Source organism: Grus americana, chromosome Z (assembly GCF_028858705.1).
Source record: "Grus americana isolate bGruAme1 chromosome Z, bGruAme1.mat, whole genome shotgun sequence".
In the NCBI taxonomy this organism is placed as follows: domain Eukaryota; kingdom Metazoa; phylum Chordata; class Aves; order Gruiformes; family Gruidae; genus Grus; species Grus americana.
Window position 1 is genome coordinate 14,495,970 of NC_072891.1, and position 19,591 is coordinate 14,515,560.

The 19,591-nt window shown below is 35.5% G+C and overlaps 1 protein-coding gene across 5 annotated transcripts in view; it reads left to right on the top strand.

Moving 5' to 3' along the window:
* NIPBL (NIPBL cohesin loading factor) overlaps positions 1 to 19,591 on the top strand; it is a 165,208-nt gene that overhangs the window by 96,658 nt on the left and 48,959 nt on the right. For 3 of the 5 annotated variants that reach the window (XM_054809656.1, XM_054809657.1, XM_054809658.1), the window contains 2 exons: positions 3,795 to 5,354; positions 19,061 to 19,243. The exons of 1 other annotated variant lie outside the window; for it this stretch is intronic. In XM_054809656.1, coding sequence (XP_054665631.1) covers positions 3,795 to 5,354; positions 19,061 to 19,243 — 1,743 coding nt within the window. The remainder of the gene's footprint in view (positions 1 to 3,794; positions 5,355 to 19,060; positions 19,244 to 19,591) is intronic. One more of the 5 variants, XM_054809659.1, reaches the window with a different exon arrangement.

Sequence of the window (19,591 nt, forward strand, 5' to 3'; positions counted from 1 at the left end):
CCGAACTGTCATAAATTTGTTCAAGGAATTGAACAAAATGTAGATATATTTTGGATGTATCAACATTGGAGGGGGAGTGAATAATGTTTGTAAAAAGAAAGGACTCTGAAAACAACAAACTTGGATACCTGATCTCTAATATAGTCAGAAAGCTCTTCTGTGCCTTACTACATATTCCTTATATTATGAAACAGTGAAGCAAAAAGATCCTGATCACACTTTATTAGTCTCAAGAGCTTGTGAGCCTACGTATTCAGAACTGTGGCAAGCATTGAATCTAGGTCTGCAGGATTTGAAAGGAAAATATTAGCCTAATATTTAGGCAAAGCCCTAGACCCTGATAATAAAAAGAAATTCTACTGTGTATGGAATGAAGTGGATGAAGCTTGGATACTGATGCCTTGAAGGATACAGAGTATATTTGAATTGATGTTGTAAAAGTTCCGAAGTTCATCTGTTCGTCAAAACCCTAACAGGTCTTGGGACTTATGCCTTAACAAAGCTGATGTATGCAAACTTGCATATATTTGATTGTAAAAGAGAAGATATGAAGACATCTGTTTTCAGAGGTTAATTACTCTCTCCTCACCTCTCTGATTCTGTGTTGATTATTCTCATGTAGTTCAAAGTGAGTTCACGATTTTATAAAGCCATTGAAGCCCAATGGTATCTTTCAGCTTTCAGGTTTCTGCAGCTATCATGGCAACTTAAAAAAAAAAAATTTGTGCTCATTCAGTGGAGTTTCTTCATTATACTCAATGAAGACAGTGGTACTATGCACTCATCCTTATGCCCTAGTTCAACCTGATATTTTCATATATTTGGGCCAGCTTTTTGTCCTAGATCCAGAAATTTCATAGAGGCAAAACAATAATGATCCAGTCTAGTTCTGAGGATCACCATCAAGATGCACTGGAGATATGAAGAAATCTGAGTAATCTGTAACTGTCTGCAGTCACCTTGCCATTTAGGAAAAGAAAACTTTGAAGGTGTCCTTTCCTTCTCAGATAAGATGTCAACAGGTTGTGGTTATAATACTAAAACATCAGTATTCGGTTGTCAAGAGAAATGAAGAAGGTGCATCAGAAGAGCTCTGTATTTAGAGGGAATATGTATGCCAAGTTGTGATGTAATCATCTATTTACATGTTCTCAATTTACCATTTGACATTTTGGATGATGAAGAGCAGCAGCATTTTGACCCTGGTCAGTTACAGAAGTTCAAGCGAGAAAATTGGTCCTACTTGAATTGTTTTGGTTGTTTAATCTTGGAGCCTTCAACATGAAGGCTCTGAAAGGTGAGTTTTGGTTGACCCAGCTACAGCTGTTTAAGGCATCACAGCTCCTGGCCATCTGCCTTGCTCCTGCAGTATGAGTAGCAGAGGGAAACATTTGCTTGGCTCTTAACTGACACATTCAGCCCGGTAGGTTAATGCAAACCATCTTCACTAGTGCCTTAAGCTGATGCATTGGACAATGAAATGCACTTGTGGAAGTACGAATGTGTGTTCCCTTCTGCTAAAGGTGGTAACCTCAGTTAAAGGAATAGGGCAGGTCACTGGTAACAGTAATGTCTTAAAGGCTGCTGTTAGATCTACCGTCAGAGCTTTACAGGACTTTTTCAGTGTGGCTGACATTTCTGGGTTAAAATGAAAAAGTTGACTGATCTTTCCTAAGAACACAAGTTTCTCAATTTGTGTTTCAAAATTTAAAGAGTTGTAATTGAGAAATAAGGTAATTATGTGTGTGGATGTATGTGTATTAATGTATATGTTTGTTGGGGTTTTTTTTTTTTTAAATAATCAAATTTGAAACCTATTAGTCTGGAAGCTTCTACTTCATGACCATTCTTAAGACCTGCCATGAAGCTCAGTGAGGTCAGAGCCCTATTAGTCACAGGGAGAAAAAGACTTTTTGTCACTCCATGAAGGTTTCAAAAAAATGTACTCTCTTTAATCAGTAGTGTAGGAAAATTAATCTAGATAAGTTCTCATATGAATCCAACAGTTGCTGTAGTACAGAAAAAGCAAAAGTCTCCATGCTAAAAAGCTGCACCTTTGATTTTGGCAAATTTATTTTGCTTCGTATGTCTATCATAAAGATGACAGATGTTCCTACAGGTTTTTGCTGAACTTTGAAAGTTCCTTATTTGCAGTTGACCAGTTTCTGCATGGAGTTTATTGTATCTGTCTTAACTGTCTTCCAGCCATTAAATACTGTACATAATTTTGGAGTTTTAGGAAGTTAGGTATACATATAGATTGGAGAATGAAAATGATGGGGAAAAAGCCTGCTCATATCACTGGAATTGACCATGTTACTATTTGTTATTGTGTTCTAATGTTAAATTTGGAGATGATTCTTCAAAATTTTTATTCTTCTAAATAATGATCTTATACAAATACAGAAGAAATTTGAAGTCGTGTTATAGGTTACAATTTGAGAGGGTGGTGGGTTTTTTTTTTCCCTTGGAGTTTATTTCCTTATTCCTTGATTGCATCCTCCTTACCGTTCATTCCCTCCTCCCAACAAGAGGGCTGGCTCATTGCATCTGGTGATAAAGCACCACAAATCTAGGCATAAAATAAGTTATTTTTCTTATATTGCATTTGTAGACTGGACATTTTTGACAATAGATCTACAACAGAATTTCCAGCCTATGTTCAGTCATTCTTTAGAGTTAGTCACATTCCCAGATTACAGAAAAAATAGTTGGGTTTTTTTGACAAATTATACAATGATAGTTGAGAAATCAGAATATAAGTCTTAGTGCAGGTAGGACTTTTGGTTTTCATGGCAGAAATTAATTTTAGAGTACCATGTTGCTAGACAAATAGCTTGTAGTTTAAATAAATAGAACGTACTCTTTTGGATACTTCCATGCGCTTCTCATTTCTATGAATTCTAGAAAATTATAAGGTGTGTGGTTGGCTCACTTTATTTTTCTGTATTCTACTCTTAATGATTTTTTTTTAATATAAACTGAAAGGGTTATTGCAGAGTCAAGCTCTTGATACTACATAAAAATCACTGAACTTATTATTTCATCCATGAAAATCATTATGGTAGCAAAGGGAAAATACTCAAGCTTTTAAGTGTGTAGTGGCCCCCCACCAAATACGTATGTGTTATGGTATAGACTCCAACTCTTGGTATACTGCTTTGCTTCAAAGAGAAGCATGGAGTGTTGGAGTTATTTTAATCATTGTTGTTCATCGTTCATGTGTTCCTTGGCTAAAGTATGTGTGAAGTCCAGCTGATGGCACTGAACCAAGCAGGGAGAACCTCTGTCTTAATCATTGCAGATCCTTGCTTAGTTCATGTATAATGAAGCAGGCTGAATCTGCAGAGGAGAATCTTTTATAGTAGTATTCCTCAGAAAGTAGTTGTGGAGGTACACCTTAACTTTTTCTTCGTAGACTTTTACTTCAAATATATTTTATTAGTGTGGGATGTTTTTAAATGTTTTTTTGTCTTTATGTACTGCAGCTGCTTTATTAGATGGTTCTCTTGAGAATTATAGAGGGACTTTGATTTCATATGTTTTGAGGGTGGGTTTTTTAATGATTTATTGGCACCTGTGGTAGACTGACAATGAATGATAGTCTGAATACATTAAAAAGTGTTAGCTAGGGAAGTTCTATTCTTGCTTTTAAATTCAATGGATTTTGTTGTGTGTGCACATACATGCTGAGGAGAATTAATTGGTGGGAGTGGAGGGGAATGGACATTCTTTCTTGGACATTTTACCAGTCTATATATGTAAATTTGTGATTTTTCTCTTTTAACTTGCAGATAAGCCTTTGAAGAAGCGAAAACAAGAAAACAAACCACAGGAGGCTGGTGGTGCTACTGGAGGAAATAGAGCAGCTTCTCAGGAGACAGGTTCTGCAGGAAATGGGGCGAGGCCAGCGTTGATGGTTAGTATTGATCTGCAGCAAGCAGGCAGAGCAGACACTCAGGCAACAGTTACTCAGGATTTGGACACCATCAAAAAACCTGAAGACATTAAGCAGTATAACGACGGGTTTGTGTGTGTTCCCCAAGAAGACACTGTTGGAGTTCTTAAATTTAAACCTGAAAACCATCCTGAGATTTTTAGGAAAAAGTCAGACTTTGAGGGTCAAAAGACGGATATCCAGCAAAATGAAAATAGACAAATGGAGTTTCAGCAAAATGAGAGCAGACGGTTGGAAAGTAAACACAACGAGAACAAACAGTTAGAAGCTAAACATGAAAGCAAGCATGAAAGACAAATGGAAGTGAAACAAAATGAGAACAGACAGACAGAATCAAAACAGAACGAGAGCAGGCAAATGGAGATGAAACAAAATGAGGGAAAACAAAATAATGGCAAACAGGAAGTAAGGCAGAGGCCGGAAACACCAAAACAGAAGAGTGAAGGCAGGCCTGAAACACCAAAACAGAAGAGTGAAGGCAGGCCTGAAACACCAAAACAGAAGAGTGAAGGCAGGCCCGAAACACCAAAACATAGACATGATAATAGGAGTAAACCATTGTCAGAGAAGAAAATTGAAATATCCAGGCATAAACTAGATGTGAAATCTGATCCTTCAAGGGTAAAACCTGAAAGTAGATCTGATCCAACAAAACAAAGGCCTGATGGGCGTTCAGTTTCTGATACACAGAGGCGTGACCATGATAGCCTTAAACAAAGATCTGAGGACAGGGGAGAGTCAGAGAGATGCCGAGGAGATCCATCCAAGATTAGAAGGCCTGAGTATTTGAGATCCTCAAACAAAAATGAACATGATTCCAAGCATGGTATTAAATCTGATGGTTCAAAACCTGAGAAATTTGAAAGGAAACATAGGCATGAGTCTGGTGAATCAAGGGAAAGGTTTTCTTCTGGGGATCAGAAATCAAGACCTGACAGCCCTCGTATTAAACAGGAAGGTAAAGGAGATTCTAGTAAATCAAGATCTGATAAACCTGGTTTTAAATCACCCAACAGCAAGGATGAACGAAGGACAGATGGTAATAAGAGTAAAGTAGATAGTAATAAAGCACATGCTGACAATAAAGCAGAGTTTCCCAGTTATTTGTTGGGGGCAAGATCTGGCGCATTGAAACATTTTGTCATTCCAAAAATCAAGCGTGATAAAGATGGCAATGTTACTCAGGAGTCAAGGAAAACTGAATTCAGAGGTGAACAGAAGGACAAAGTAGAGAAGATTGGGCTAGTTGAAGATCTAAATAAAGGAGCTAAGCCTGTAGTTGTCCTTCAAAAGCTTTCTTTGGATGATGTACAGAAATTTATTAAGGATAGAGAAGATAAATCAAGGGGCTCTTGTTTTAAACAGAACAAGAACAAGTCATCCAAATCTAATAAAGGTAAGATTTTTAAAAAATATTAATTGCATTATATCTTTTACACTCCTGTTCGTTTAGTTTTGCTACTTCTGTAGTTAGAAATGAAACACAAATATTTGATAGTTAGTTTATATGCTTGCTTATATGGTGATTTTGGGGAACAAAGTGAAACTTGTCTACAGACTTGTTGTTATTGGAGATCTTGCTACGATGTACCTGAAATGATTTATTTACTCCAGTGCAGGTACTTAATGTGGGAACACTTAAATGGTCTTAAGCTGTACTTAGCTACATTAGTTTAACTCAGTAATTTATCCAGTGAAATGTAACTGCTCTATGTGTGATTTAAACTGGTTCAAGTGTGTCTGTATAAGGGACTGATACTACTGTGACTAAATCAGTGTGGCTGGAGTAGTGGGAAATACTATGTATACAAGCTGTAGCATTCTTTTCTGGTTTTGATTGGAACTGAAATGTGGTTTTCCAAGGCATGTTGTGACATGCAATAAGAACGCAGTTACAAGGTCCCATCTGCCTCTTTTACACTATAAAAACAACTCCATGCTTCAGGCTGTGTGACAATAAGCTTACAAAAAGGTTCTATCTTTAGGTGAATTTAGACATCGTTATCTTTAGGGTCCGTTGTATGCAGAAAGAGGAAAGGAACTGGTAAACAATTGGCTAACATTTTCAAATTAGTAATATGGACAGGAAATAATTCAGAATAGGTTTTAGATTGCAGGTTTGATATTTGGTTGATTGTCTCTTCTGCCAATTTAACACTTTTACAAGTGTGGTTTTCTTCTTGGTGCTCTAATTTTGTCTTCTTTGGTTTCAGACTGAAGTAAATAATTTCACATTGTGAAACTGATGTTAGTAACTGGTCAGGGTTCCTTTCTTTAATGTTTAGCATTTAAATTTCTTGCATAGTTATGTTTGTAGAGTTGCCATGTCTCAAAATACACAAATCAAGTGTCAGGGGAGAGGATTTCAGCTGTATGCTGAATGCAATTTCCAGTATATCATGAATTTGAGACTAAAATGTTTTCTTATGTAGTTGATCTGATAAGAAATTATGTAGAAATCATCTTTGTGAATGTATAACTGTTTATGTGCACGTGTACAGAGGTGATATTTTTTGTGCTATGTCTCTTTTCTATCTACTAACCTGTTTGTTTTAACTCTTAAAGACATAGTAATTCAGGGTATGTATTACTTATTTGTAAAATATTAGCCTCCTTGTTAAATATTTTCTCTTTGTCTTGGAAATAGGAACATTTCCCCTGTCCCTTTTTGAGGTTCAGAACAGTCAAAATTTGCATTTCTAATAATAGGTATCTAGAGCTAGACATAAAATCATAACATCTTTATTGTCAGTTTTGTCTAAGGATTTCAGATGAAACCTTTATGTTCTTGATAGACAATACTGCAAACTTTTTCACAAGGATAGATTTGAATTCACACCATTCTGTGTGCAGAAAATCGGTAATTTTTAGAGCCCTCAGAGCCATATATTGTATGTATGCTTTCTAAAATTTTTCTGAAGTATGTTTTTGTAGTCTGCATTGTATTTGGTTATCTATATAGAATATTTCAGTAATGTGTGAAGGTTTTAATGACTCTTGTCTGATTGGCATGTCTCTAGTAGCTGTGTCACATATGAGCAACATATTAATTTTAAAGTCAGGTTTATAACTTTTCCACAATGTTTTTGTGTATTTTATGTTTTCTGAAGTCATACATTTCTTACATACTCTCAAATAACTTGGGACATATTTTCCAGGGAAATAAAATGTTTTAATCAGATGTCAGTCTTTTTGCTGTTGTATTCAGAATAAGGTTCTTACAGTGGCACTAGAAATAGGTTTCATGGAAAGAATAATGTTGTAACTATGTTTCTCTTACAAATCAAGTTTTGAGTGTTCAGCCAGGCAGATTTTGGAGAAAGTGTCTTTGAATGTCAGAGTTTTCATGTGTATTTTTAGTTTTATAAATTTTTTTGCCCAACTTCCTGGTGACTTACTTCCTAGGGTATGTTATGCTAGATAACTAGGGGAACTCAAATGTTTGAAAAGGTTCCTAAAGATTTCTCTTCATAAACCAAAGTCTGTGTCAACAGCTGAATGATACAGAAAATATTCAAGCCATTGCCATAATGTCTTCAATCCAGTTGAGAGAAATAGCATTCACTTTTACTTTGTGCCATTTTTAGTTATAAACATTTTAATACATTAGGAAATGTAATTTTCATAAAAATTCTTTATTTAGTTCATCCTATATTTCTTAATAGATTGTAGCAAATCTTTTTTAGTGTTGCCTTTTAGCATCATTATTCCACTTCTCACATCCCTCTTATTTCATGTAGCTTAGTATATTTTGCTTTATCTTTCCTTATTTTACTTCCTTGTATTTCTTGTCCTTTGTTTTTGCTTTCTCATCCATCCATCCCCCAAGAAAATGTCTTCTCCTGGCTTTGTCATGTACAACATCATTGCTGTGATTTATCTGAAATCCAGTTTAAAACAGGATTAGTTTAGCTAGTTCAAAACACCATTTAGGTAGTCATTCAGTCTTAAGGGACTAATGCCCATTCATTACAAAACTCAGTAAAATTTACTTGTTTTAAGCTAAACTTGATGCTTTGCAAACTGAAAGTCTATACAACTTTTAACATTGTTTCAGTAAATTTTAAATTTTAAAATCATACCTTTATTGTGCATGTGGATAAGCCTTGCATTGTACTGTAAAAAGACAAAGTAACATTTTAATCAAATTTTATAGACAGGTTTGAAATTTTGTTATTGTATGAATGGGAGGGATAGCCTGTACGCGACTGTTAATATTGAATCATCCCAACAGTCCCTTTTGGCATTTACAAGGAAGAAGCGACTTTTTATTCTCTTCTAGTGGTTGAGCATTTTTCTGAAAGATTCACTCTAGCTTAGATCAACATTATGGAAATTTTTTTCATAGTAATTTTGTAAGGGGTCTTACGATGAAGTTTTATGGCCTGTTTTGTCCAGGACAGAATGAATTTTAACACTTTTTTCTATGGTTTTAACATCTGCGAATGCCTTTTATCCTGGTTTTAATGCAAATGTGTGTTGTTGGTGGATCCATGAAACTTTTCTGTTTGAATTTGTGCCTGCAATGAGGAGGTTGTGTTTGGTATCCTTTGTTTTCAGAGCTTCAGCGAATACCTTCTCTGCTGCTTCTTAGAACTGTACTGATGAACCGTGTTGGGATGGGAGCTGTTAACAGTTTCACAGTTACTACATTCTGAACAAGACAAGTTTTCTTTTGTTGAAGTATGAAACAGATATGAATAATGAGAGAAGCTGTCTGTGTAAGGAGATGTCTGAGTTGGTTTATAATATGTTTGAAGGATTGCCTTTTCAAAATAAGCACCATATATGTAATGCAAGTTTTAGTTCTAGGACAAATGAGTGTAAGTTTTTGAAGGTTTGTGCGGAAACACTTTTGGGTCTTCCAATATCACCTAAAAAGTTTGTTCTAAAAAAAAAATCTGATCTGAATGCTACTCCTTCATTGTATAGATTGTTAAAGGATTTCATTATCTGTACAACATAGAACTTTAAACACAGGTTTTTGTTGCTCACTACAAGTCTTCCTAAATATATTGCATTCTCTGCTGCTATGATCTGTAATTTGAGTGAAAATTTGCCGTTTCTTCAAAGGTGCTCTTCATACATATTCTTACAGGAACAACTAAAAAACTTACCGCTTAATCACTTTCATGTCATAGAGTTAAAACAATGCTTCTGGATTTTTCTGTGTTCTGTGTTTATGTGTTTTGTTGGGGTTTTTGTTTTGGTTTGGTTATTTTTTGTTGTTGTTTTGGTTTTGGTTTTTTTTTAATTCCAGGTGACTTTTTCAGGGCCTATAGTAACTATAATTTGGCATTTGTGTAACATCATGGTCCGTCTTTGAGTTCTAGTGCTGCTGGAAATAGTCTCACTTGTGAAGCAGAGTAATCAATTATGTGCTCATCTTCTAGATAGAAGTGACAAGAAAGGGAGTATTCCAGGATGAAAAGCTATATCTAGATTGTGTTGGCTCAGTGAGCCAACTTGTGGGGCTCTCAGACTTCTAGTTAGCACAACAGAGCTACTCATAAATACTTTCTGGTACAGCTGAAAACTATGGACAAAAAGAGTATGAATTTTAAACATTAGTTTAAATCCTTCATCTGTAGGATTTCTATAAGGACAAAATTGTCTAACCTTTGAGAAAAATAGCTTATGGATGTTAACACATCAAGCAAATTTTAGAGTTCACTGAAATTTATTTCCAAAGTAATAATCTCTTGATGCCGAAACAGACACACTGTTGTACTCCCTGAAATCAGTGGGGCAAGCAGCTGTGCTGCAAGGAAGTAACTGGAGGAACTATTGATGGTGCTTTTGTAAAGATCACCATTGTGAAAGCCCATAATTCCACAAATCTGAAATTTGAAATCAGTCTTGGAGTTCCTGGTAGTGTAAATGCATTTGCATGTGGAAAAGCCAGAGAAATAACCAACTAAGCATATTGCATGTGCGTGCAGGTGGATCAAGCATGTCATTACTTTCTCTGAAGTTCTACAGAAAATTATGCCACATTTCAGAGAAAAAAAATCATGGTTTATAGCAAGAAGTTTATAATGATTCTTCTGAAATCTTTAAAGCTTCTCCTAAATTCTAAATTTAACTGGAATTTTAGGAAAAAAAATCACTTTCATAAGAATTCTACAATCTTCCTATTTTTCCTCTTTTCTGAGATATTAGCGAATACCTCTTTTCAACTTAATTAGAGTAGAAGAGGAGCTGGCTGTCCCTTGTGGCATCAGAAGTACTTAAATGTATTTTGGGTTTGCAGAGGATCCGTTTTAATATACGCTTGGTCCATTTAGCCCTAATTATTTTTTTTTCTCCTTCTATATTGAACAGGTTCACAGTTTGAAAAAAATTCCAGGCATTGTTTAGTGAACAGCCAAACCCAAACTGTATATAACCCATTAAATCCAATAGTCTAGGAAGATCTCATTTCTCTAGCATGCTTTGCACTGGAATGGATTGTTCCTACTTGCACGGATTTTTTAGTTATGGTGTGTCCGTCCTGTGCCAGAAAGTATGATGCGATTTGTATGGGCATTGGACATACTCCCTGGGGTCTTCCTTTTTCGCACTGGTTTTTTTAAGTAGATGTTGGATAAACTGGTATGGTTAGACAGCAGGATTTCAGCCATTGCACACTGGAGTCCTTTCTTGTGTTGATCTGTTACCAGTACAATAGGAGATATTTTCAGCACACTGCTTTGCCTGGAGGCTGCTTTAAGTTATTTCCTACTTTAGTCTTTGCCACTAAGGTAAATATTCCAATTCTTGTTGTCATTGTTGTTCTTAAGTTTTCTCTGGGTAGTAAGAGTGAACTATGCATGTTGCACATCTAGTTCTTAGCAGCAACAATAAACTTGATCAAACCCACTAGTTTCATTGTACTTTGGTTCATCCAAAACATGATGCTTTGTCTGTTTGCTGATTTAGGAGTGCATTGTTTAATTAGTTCATTTCTGAAAAATTACTTTGGCACATGTAAGTGATGTAAATTTATTACCTAATTTGTCAGAGCAATTTGTTGAAGGTCTGAAACTGCCTTTGGTTCATGGACATGGATGCTTAATCAGGTTCCTCTTACTTCTGGGAATACCTAAGGCTATTTTGCATAAATAATTTTTGCAACAATGCATTGCACTATGTAAAAATGTGGGCCAGCAATTTGTCTGACGTCAATTACAATATGCAATGCAAACCTGTTCATGTGTCTAAGTATCTATCTATGGATGTTATTTCTTGGCTTACGTGCAGGGATATGTGCTCAAAATTTTTTGTTTGAATTTTCTTCTAAACAAAGGGTAAATTTGGCAAAATACAAATAGGGAAAAGCCTCACATTTGCTTCTGGTAAATTAACTTTTCTGTTGCTTGACATTTTCAGCTGGTTTAGGAGGCTGATTTTGTGTAAGAAAATTTAAACTGTTTATTTCAAATCTGGAGTTTAGTTTTTGTTCCACGGGAACATTACCAATGAACAGAAAAGGATGAGACCTTTTTCATTCTTCAAATTACCAAACTGTTGTTTGCTTTGAATAAAGGTTCCTTAAATATGCATACTGTTTAATTATCTTCCAAGCAACTTTCCTGTAGTATTTTATATTAAAAGCTAAACCACCAGCAATCTTTTGTTGTTGTTGCTTATGTAATTAAGTTACTTTGAAGAAGCAAAGCAAGAGTAGCTTCATGTGATAAGTTCAGTGATAAAGGTGAGAATCTTTCCATGATGGAGTGAGGAAAAAGCAGATCTTCTTGATATGCCTATAGTCACAAATCAGATGACGTTTGTTTTGCTTATTCTCTGCAAAGATCTGGATTGTATTATATTGCCTATATAGGAGTTTTTCTTTTATGAGAAGAAAAATTATGAGCTGTAATTTGATTTTCTTTAATTAAGGTCTTTTTTCTTAGGTGAGGCCCCATGGCTCAGTTTTTAAATTAATCAGAATACATGGCTGGGAAAATACATCAATCATAAATTTCAGATTCCAGACATTAATAGTAACAGAAAATTACATGCTGTGTTTTATACACCTTAACTTTTTAATACAATAAATTGAGTTGGCTTAAATTTCAATGCATATGTTCAAAAGCAATGACAGCAAAATACAAAAGCAATTACCTGGCACTGATTCATAAAAGTGAGGGCATTTGTGCAGCACTGCATTTATTTCAGTGGCCAATCTTGCTCCATTTTACTCTGAGTACCACTGTATTTTTTGTGGTTATCTTGCCAAACTAGACTGCTCTACCCTCCTTTTATCTTTTCTTTTCTTTTTTTTTTTTAATGCAAAAAGCCAGTGAATAGTAATAAGAAATAAAATAACTTGTGGCTATAGTTGCCACAGCAATCAGATAGCTTGAGGAAATCATTGATACCAGTGTAAATGTGAGTTCTCTTGGCATCTTCAGAGAGTGTATGTTGGATATATTCCCTGCTCTCTGCCTGTATCTTTGAGTGCTCTTTGGAAATCTCTTCCCTCCATCAAAAAATGTTTCTGGCTTATGAGAGTATTTTGTACTGTTGTAAAAACCTTTTTGAATCTGTGCTGGTTAGCTGTGGGCAATGATGACCTCTGCTGTGTCATGGAATTATTCTATTGCTGTGTCCATATTCTTCTTTGGTCCACCAAGCTGGCTGGGTCTCATTTTTCAAGCCAGAGCTAAAGGACTGGAGTCTAAGCAGGGAGTCTGAAGCTCTTCAGTTATTTTAGACTAAGGCTGGGAGCCTTCATTTTGTGCCAGTATTGGGGCAGATGAGGAAAAATTATTTTGAAAGATGTGTTCAAGCAGGTTCTATGGAATGGTATAGGACCTACTTCTTCCTAACAGTATTTCTCTCCCTCCTGCCAAATTTGTTGCAGCAGAGAATCCTGTAGGCGCAGTCCCTTGGGTGGTGGTGAAGGCATCTCAGTCCGCCACCTTCTTTCTGGGGGGTGTGTGTGCGTGCGCGAGCTGAGCTCAGGACTTACCCCTTCATGAATGTAGTCAAAAGGTGAGGGTAAGGGGCTCAACAGAGGGTTATATCCTGTTTATAGGATGTAGCTGTATATCCTTCTATAAACTTTAAGGCAGAGAATGGGAGAGGAAGGAGGAAAGCTGCTGGAGTAAATGCACTGCTTCTCAGATTATTTTAACTAGTATTTGTTTGATGGTTTTTCAGCTGATGATAGGATATTGAGATAACATGTCTTAGGTATGAGGAAGGTACATCTGCTCCTTAAATTCCTCTTTGAGAAAAGGATTGTGATTTCCCTGTGTTTCCCTTTCTATTCTTGAATCTCTCCAGGGCACTGAATTATTTGGAGGAGCATGAAGCTGGTGGTCAAGGGACTCTGATCACCAAGGGCTCCGTGCACCATATAACGAGAATTTTAAGGGAGAGCCTGGTGGAAAGGATGTCATTAAATTTGCACACTGAGAAATATCCAAAAATTTTCAGTTTTAACCAATAATCTGTCATCAGTCACAGGTAGTCACCTGGCCCTTTGCACTGTAGTGCCTGAGTGCTGTACTGTAACAGTATTTAACTATTTTAAGAGTGTTTATTTTCCAAACATCTTTATAAATTAAGGAAGTACTTTTATCCCCTCTTTTTTTCTTTTAGTTACGTTATCTAGAATAGAACCTTATCTGCATGAATGGTTGTAGTAGAATTAAGCTGTGGGTCTGTGCTGTTGTAGTTACGATGACACGGCTATCCAACAAGGAGGAGGCACTCTTGTTACGGAGTAAGAGTGTATTTTATTTGATTTAGAAGAGAATTTGAAGGTTGTTTGAGCCAATCCAGAAAGAAACTGCTTCCTTCCTGCATATATGTCTGACATAGGAGGTTTTATCAGTGTAGTTATAGCAGTGACCCAAAATTACTTGAGAAAGTTAGTCAGTAAGCTGATAATACATAAGGGAGGAAGATCCTCTATCAAATGCTCAGAGGGGGTATGTAAGGAAGGTGAGCTTGGCCTCTGTGGAATAACAGCAAGACTGGATATACTAGTCATCAGCAAAATACGAAGAGTCCAGTAGCAGGAAATGACTTCTGTGGCAAAAAAGGAGCAAGAGGAGGGCAAAATTGAGCTGCAGTCTGTAGGCTTTTCATGTCGAAATGAAGACGTGGCAATTCATTAGTGTAGAAGTTTGAGAATGTGGGGAGTGGCTAAACTTAAATTTCTAAACACAGAGAAATGCAAAGTTAAGATTCATATCCTCACCCCAAACAAATGGCACTGTTCCCTCCTAGAGCCTTGCGTGTTCTTTTATATAATATCTTGAGAACTGTAAAAAGTTGCATTTTAAAATACAATATATAGAGATTACAAATATGAAATTGCATTAAATGCAGCTTTGCTTATTACAAACTATTAGCACACAGTAATGTAAAAGACAGTATTTATGGGAGGCTTATTTATGCAAAAGAGTTAATGCACATGAACCTCAGCTTTGAAATGAACTTCAGACGCAGTTTTTCTTCAAGCACTTGTTCATTTACCACAATAGATGTATCTGCAAACAAGCAATTTTGATGTCACAAGTATTTTAAAAGTAACAATATAAGCAAACTGATATGGATTGTTTCCACTGTATTAACTGTTTCTTATAGTTACGGAAGTAGCAATTTGGAATTCAGGTTTCTAAATATATTTGAATCTTGATGGCTTGTTAGTTTGTAGGAGATTACACCAAAATGTAAACTACTTCTGTTTTCCATAGTTTAGAAAGCAAAAGATAAATCATTACTGAGAAGATAATAGAGTTTATTAGTGTTGGTTTTGATTTTATGGCAGAAATGGCCTCTCTGATCCTGGAAAGCTGACCTAAGCATTAGCAAGCATCATCCACTTTTCCATAGCTGCTTGGTTGAAGTTGTTATAATAAGCCAGGTGAAACTCATATGAACACTCTGATTGTTGTGTCAAAAAATAATTGTCCTGTCCATATTGAATGGATCCAGTAAAAGTCCATCATGATGTTACCTTTTTTTTAACATTCAGCCTCTCTTGAAGGCATTAATCTGCCTGGATCAGAGAGATCTGTTTAACTTGCAAATGCAAGGCAAAGTGATTTTGGATCCTTGTAAAGATTAGAGATGCGTATGTATTAGCTAAAGTTAAAGGCTGTTCTACAAACTTGAAACTACCCATGAAATTATGAACAAAACCCAATACTGAACTTTGAATCAGATCTGTGCCTTTCCATTCTTTTTGTAAGTCATACATGAGGAAGGGAAATACTACATTCACTAGATACTTGTAGAAACCTGTCTACTACACATACTATACATGGCAAAACCCTTTGAAAAGCTTAAAATAGAATATGGGAGGAGGCTTACTGACTAACTTTAGCTGAGATTGTCTGGCTGATCTTTAACTGTATTGTATTTTGTCAAGAATTGCTTGGTGAGAAAACAAGTATCTTGATGGTCAGTGGATATTCAATATCATCTGAACTCTTGAATACCTTTTCTAAGAAATGTTTTGATAATGACAGTCAAACAAAAAGAACAACTTATTCTTCATCCAGCAAGCAACTACTATGTAAGTCATGGACAGCATTGCATACGTTTAGAGAAGCACTGAAGAAGTGGTGACTGTTCATATATGCAGTTCTTTGACATGAATTGTTCTTACAGCTATTCTCTGACTTGTCCTTCAGTTTCATTAATGTGGAGTTTGTTAGCATGCTGTTCTTTACAGTGAGACAAAGCTTTTGTTATGATGGCACTTTCCTTCTGTTCTTTGTTTGTTTGTTTTAATAGTTACAGCACCTTTGAGAATATGTGTAAGGGATGTCTGAAGACGACTGTTGCCTATAGCCCATTTCAGGCATGTTGTGTACACTGATCACAGACACTGCAAAAAAATGAGTTATTCCATTGATGAGGACAGTTCTTCAGAAAGCTAATTTATTGAGGCATTCTTACTAACTTGTGAAGTAACTTTTTAGCTATTTAAAAATCCATGTAATCTAGAGGCGAACGTAACTGATTACAGAGGAAACATGAAAGTAGGTACCAGATCTTAGCAAATTTATCAAAGAAATTGGAAAAACTGAAGGTGATCATACATGTTTTTGTAGATATTTTCAAAGGGATTTGTGCTGTATATTCTTTTAATAGTTTTTGAAAATTATCCCATAAACTGAAAAGACATTAGCATGGGTTTTATAACCTAATGTTTGTTGCCATGTGACTGGATTGTCTTAAGTATTTCTTTACTACCTTGAACAAAGAAGCAATACCTTCCTTATAAAATACAGAGGTATAAAGAAGGAATTTCGTAACATGTTTCTAGTGAAGATTGAGTTGCCCTAACTCGACATAACACAAGTAATAGAGTAAAATAAGTATTAGCAAGCTCTTGACTGGAGTCCCACAGTATGTAATATCCCTGGATTTCTTCAGAAAGGATGGGGAGTCCTTTTCCATGTATATCAGAATTGTAGATACATGTGCAGTCATGCTTAACTCCTTTGTACTGCATGAATAAACTTTTTTTAGGTTTTGTTATTTACAATCCTCAGCAGCTAAGGAAACTGGGCATGCAGCAGACTTGCTCCAGGGAACATTGTTACAGAAACAAAAACTTTAAAGATAGCTCATAGAAAACTTTACAGTAATTCTGTTTGTTCTCTCTTCTGCTATTCTCCACTTGAATAAAGAAAACTTTACATATTCCCTAATAAAAGAAGAAAGTGTAAGCTTATACTGTCATCTGAAATATCTGTAACAGGAGAGAGTGCAATTCAAGCATTAGTTGAATTTAACACTGGAGAACATAGAAAACTTGGAACTTTTGAGAAGGAAATAAAGTGATCTTTTGAAATATTTGAAGTAGCTGCATTTTTTTTCATTAATGTCTAATTAATACTGTGGTAATTGATATATTTTTAAAGATTGAGTAGTGTTCTACCCTGGGAACAAAATCAATAAGGAAAGCAAGAATACATATTCTTAGGAGGTAGGAGAGCAGTAGTCTGTGATTTTTGTTTGTTATTTGTGGATTTAATGCAACTTTTGTTCCTTTACTTGTAGCTGGCTTTTGCAATGTCTTTGTTTGGCCAGAGTTGCTGTAGTCTTTATACTGTCTGTGTGTAGTCCCACTGATTTCAATGAAATTACCAACAGTGCATAAAATTGAGAATACATGTTAGAGAACCAGGATCTGAGCCTCTCTAGCAATTTCACCTGTGGAAATTGTCTTAAAACTTGTGTATGTGAATTTTCCTGTAGTCTGGGACTGGATCTGAGCCTCTCTAGCAATTTCACCTGTGGAAATTGTCTTAAAACTTGTGTATGTGAATTTTCCTGTAGTCTGGGACTGGATGTAAGCTAAGTCTTTTCAGGCACTGTATACATGTACAAAGAGACATGGAGTATTAGTGTGTGGACACCACTCCTCAGACATGGCTATGCAGCATGCAGATTAGACCTGGCTGGCATACAATCAGCTGTTGGTACACACAGAGGAACTAATCTGTCTGTGACACACTTCTGCCTATCTTCAATCAAGTGCCCAGCCTGCAAAGAATAATCATGTCACAGCAACGTGATCAACCACACTGTGAAATGCTGTCTCGCATTTTTTGAAAGCAATATTGAGAATTTAGCTAACTTTGGCAGGTGGTGATTATGTAAGGATGGCAACATAATACAAAGAAGAGTGACCACAGCATAGGGGAAGCAGGCACAACTTTCGTTATCAGTTTTACTTTACAGATATTTCCCTGCTTCAGTTAGAAACACCCTATATTTTAAATCAAATCTTTTTTAAAAATGCAGTTAAATGAGATCACTTGATGAGCATACTTGAGCATTATAAAAAATAGTTTTCTGATCATTAGTTTAATTGCTTATATGCAATTTTTATGGTTGTAGATAGATGTGAAACCAATAATATATGAGACTTTTTAAAAATTTTGTTGCTGGAAACTATTTTCTTATATTAAGGCTCTTCTAATTCAAGGAAAAGATAATTAAAGAGGGAAAGAAAACAAGAAAATCTAATCTTAGATTAGAAGATAGTGTATTAGTGTAAAAATGGAAGTAAATTATAGAAATTTATGTTAGCGATATAGTAAATGCAATTAAAAAGTGAATTATCATTTAGAAGATGATTTTTGGAGGATTGTGTGTGTATAGCAATTGGCATGTGAGTTCCTTTCTAAATAATACAGTATGGTTTGGGAAGGAGAGAGAGGCGCGCTTTTGACAAAGATGTTTGTTTTGTTGGAGAAAGGTTAACAGTTTAGTCCGATAATCTTCAAATCTGCAATACGTTATTTGTAAACAAAACTCCAGGAAATACTTTTGCATTAATTTGGTTTCCTTGTGTTAGTTGTAAAAAAATTTGACTGCAAATCTCCTTCATTCTGATGACATATGGTTCTAATCATAGTTTCAAAATGTGATGAGAATCATGTGACATTTTCTACCTATGTACCTCTGTGGAAGAGAAACCTGATGTGGTCCAGCTAGCTGTTCGTCTATATTAAATGAAAATCTTTCAACTTTGCTTTGCAACAAAATCAAGCAAAAAATTTGGGTTGCATTAGAAAACCTAATAGTAGGAAGTAAGAAAAAAAAATCTGAGGCAGAGGTTGTATTGTCAACGATTTGGCCTGTATTTAAGGATAAAACTCCAGAGGTTCTGCAGCAGGTTGTCCCTCCTTACTGGAAAAGGGAAGATTACTGTGTTGTGTACACTGAATAATATGAATGAGAATAAACAGAACTGTTAATGAGGCACAAAGAATCTTTAATTTACCTACACTGTTAGAAAACCTGTTAAATTCAGGGGATGAACTGAAATAAGACTAAATTTTGGGTAAGTAGAGCAGGGATATATTTTTAGAAAGGCAATTCACCAATTTGAATTTGTTTATATTTATATGCCTGGCAAAATATTTTATTGAAGATGTATATACAATTTATTTTGTTAATTTCTAATTGAAGTGTGAACAATAAATGCAACTTTGAAGGGTGTCAAGTACATCCAGGTATATCTAACTGTGGTTATTAGTGGATATATTGTAAGCAGTTCCTGAGAAAGGACTGTAGTGTTGGGCCCTTACTTTTATCTTCAGGTTCACATTTGCTCTTCTTACTCTCCATTAATAGGTAGCATAGATCAGTCAGTGTTAAAGGAGTTGCCTCCTGAGCTCCTGGCAGAAATTGAATCTACCATGCCACTTTGTGAACGTGTGAAAATGAACAAGCGCAAACGTAGCACAGTTAATGAGAAACCAAAATATGCTGAAATCAGTTCTGATGAAGACAATGACAGTGAAGAAGCTTTTGAATGTAAGTAGTACATCATTCTGTTCCTACTGCTAAAGAAAGCTAATATTTTGCTTTTACAAAAAGATTTTTTTTTTTAAGGTGGCTACCCTAAAACATATGAAAACAAGTTTACTGTCCTGACAACTACTTGACTAAGAACCCTTTTTTCCTTTAAAAGAAAAATTACTTGATTTAAATTTTTCTTCCTAATTACCTTATGGGAAGCCACCCCCTAGATTTTTTAAATTTTTTTTTCAGTTTTACTATGAAACATGTTTTGCCAATCAGATTAAGGAAAATATCCTCTAAATCAGCACAGAATTTCAGTAAATAAATTTTAAATTATTCTTAGATTTATTGATAAGTGAT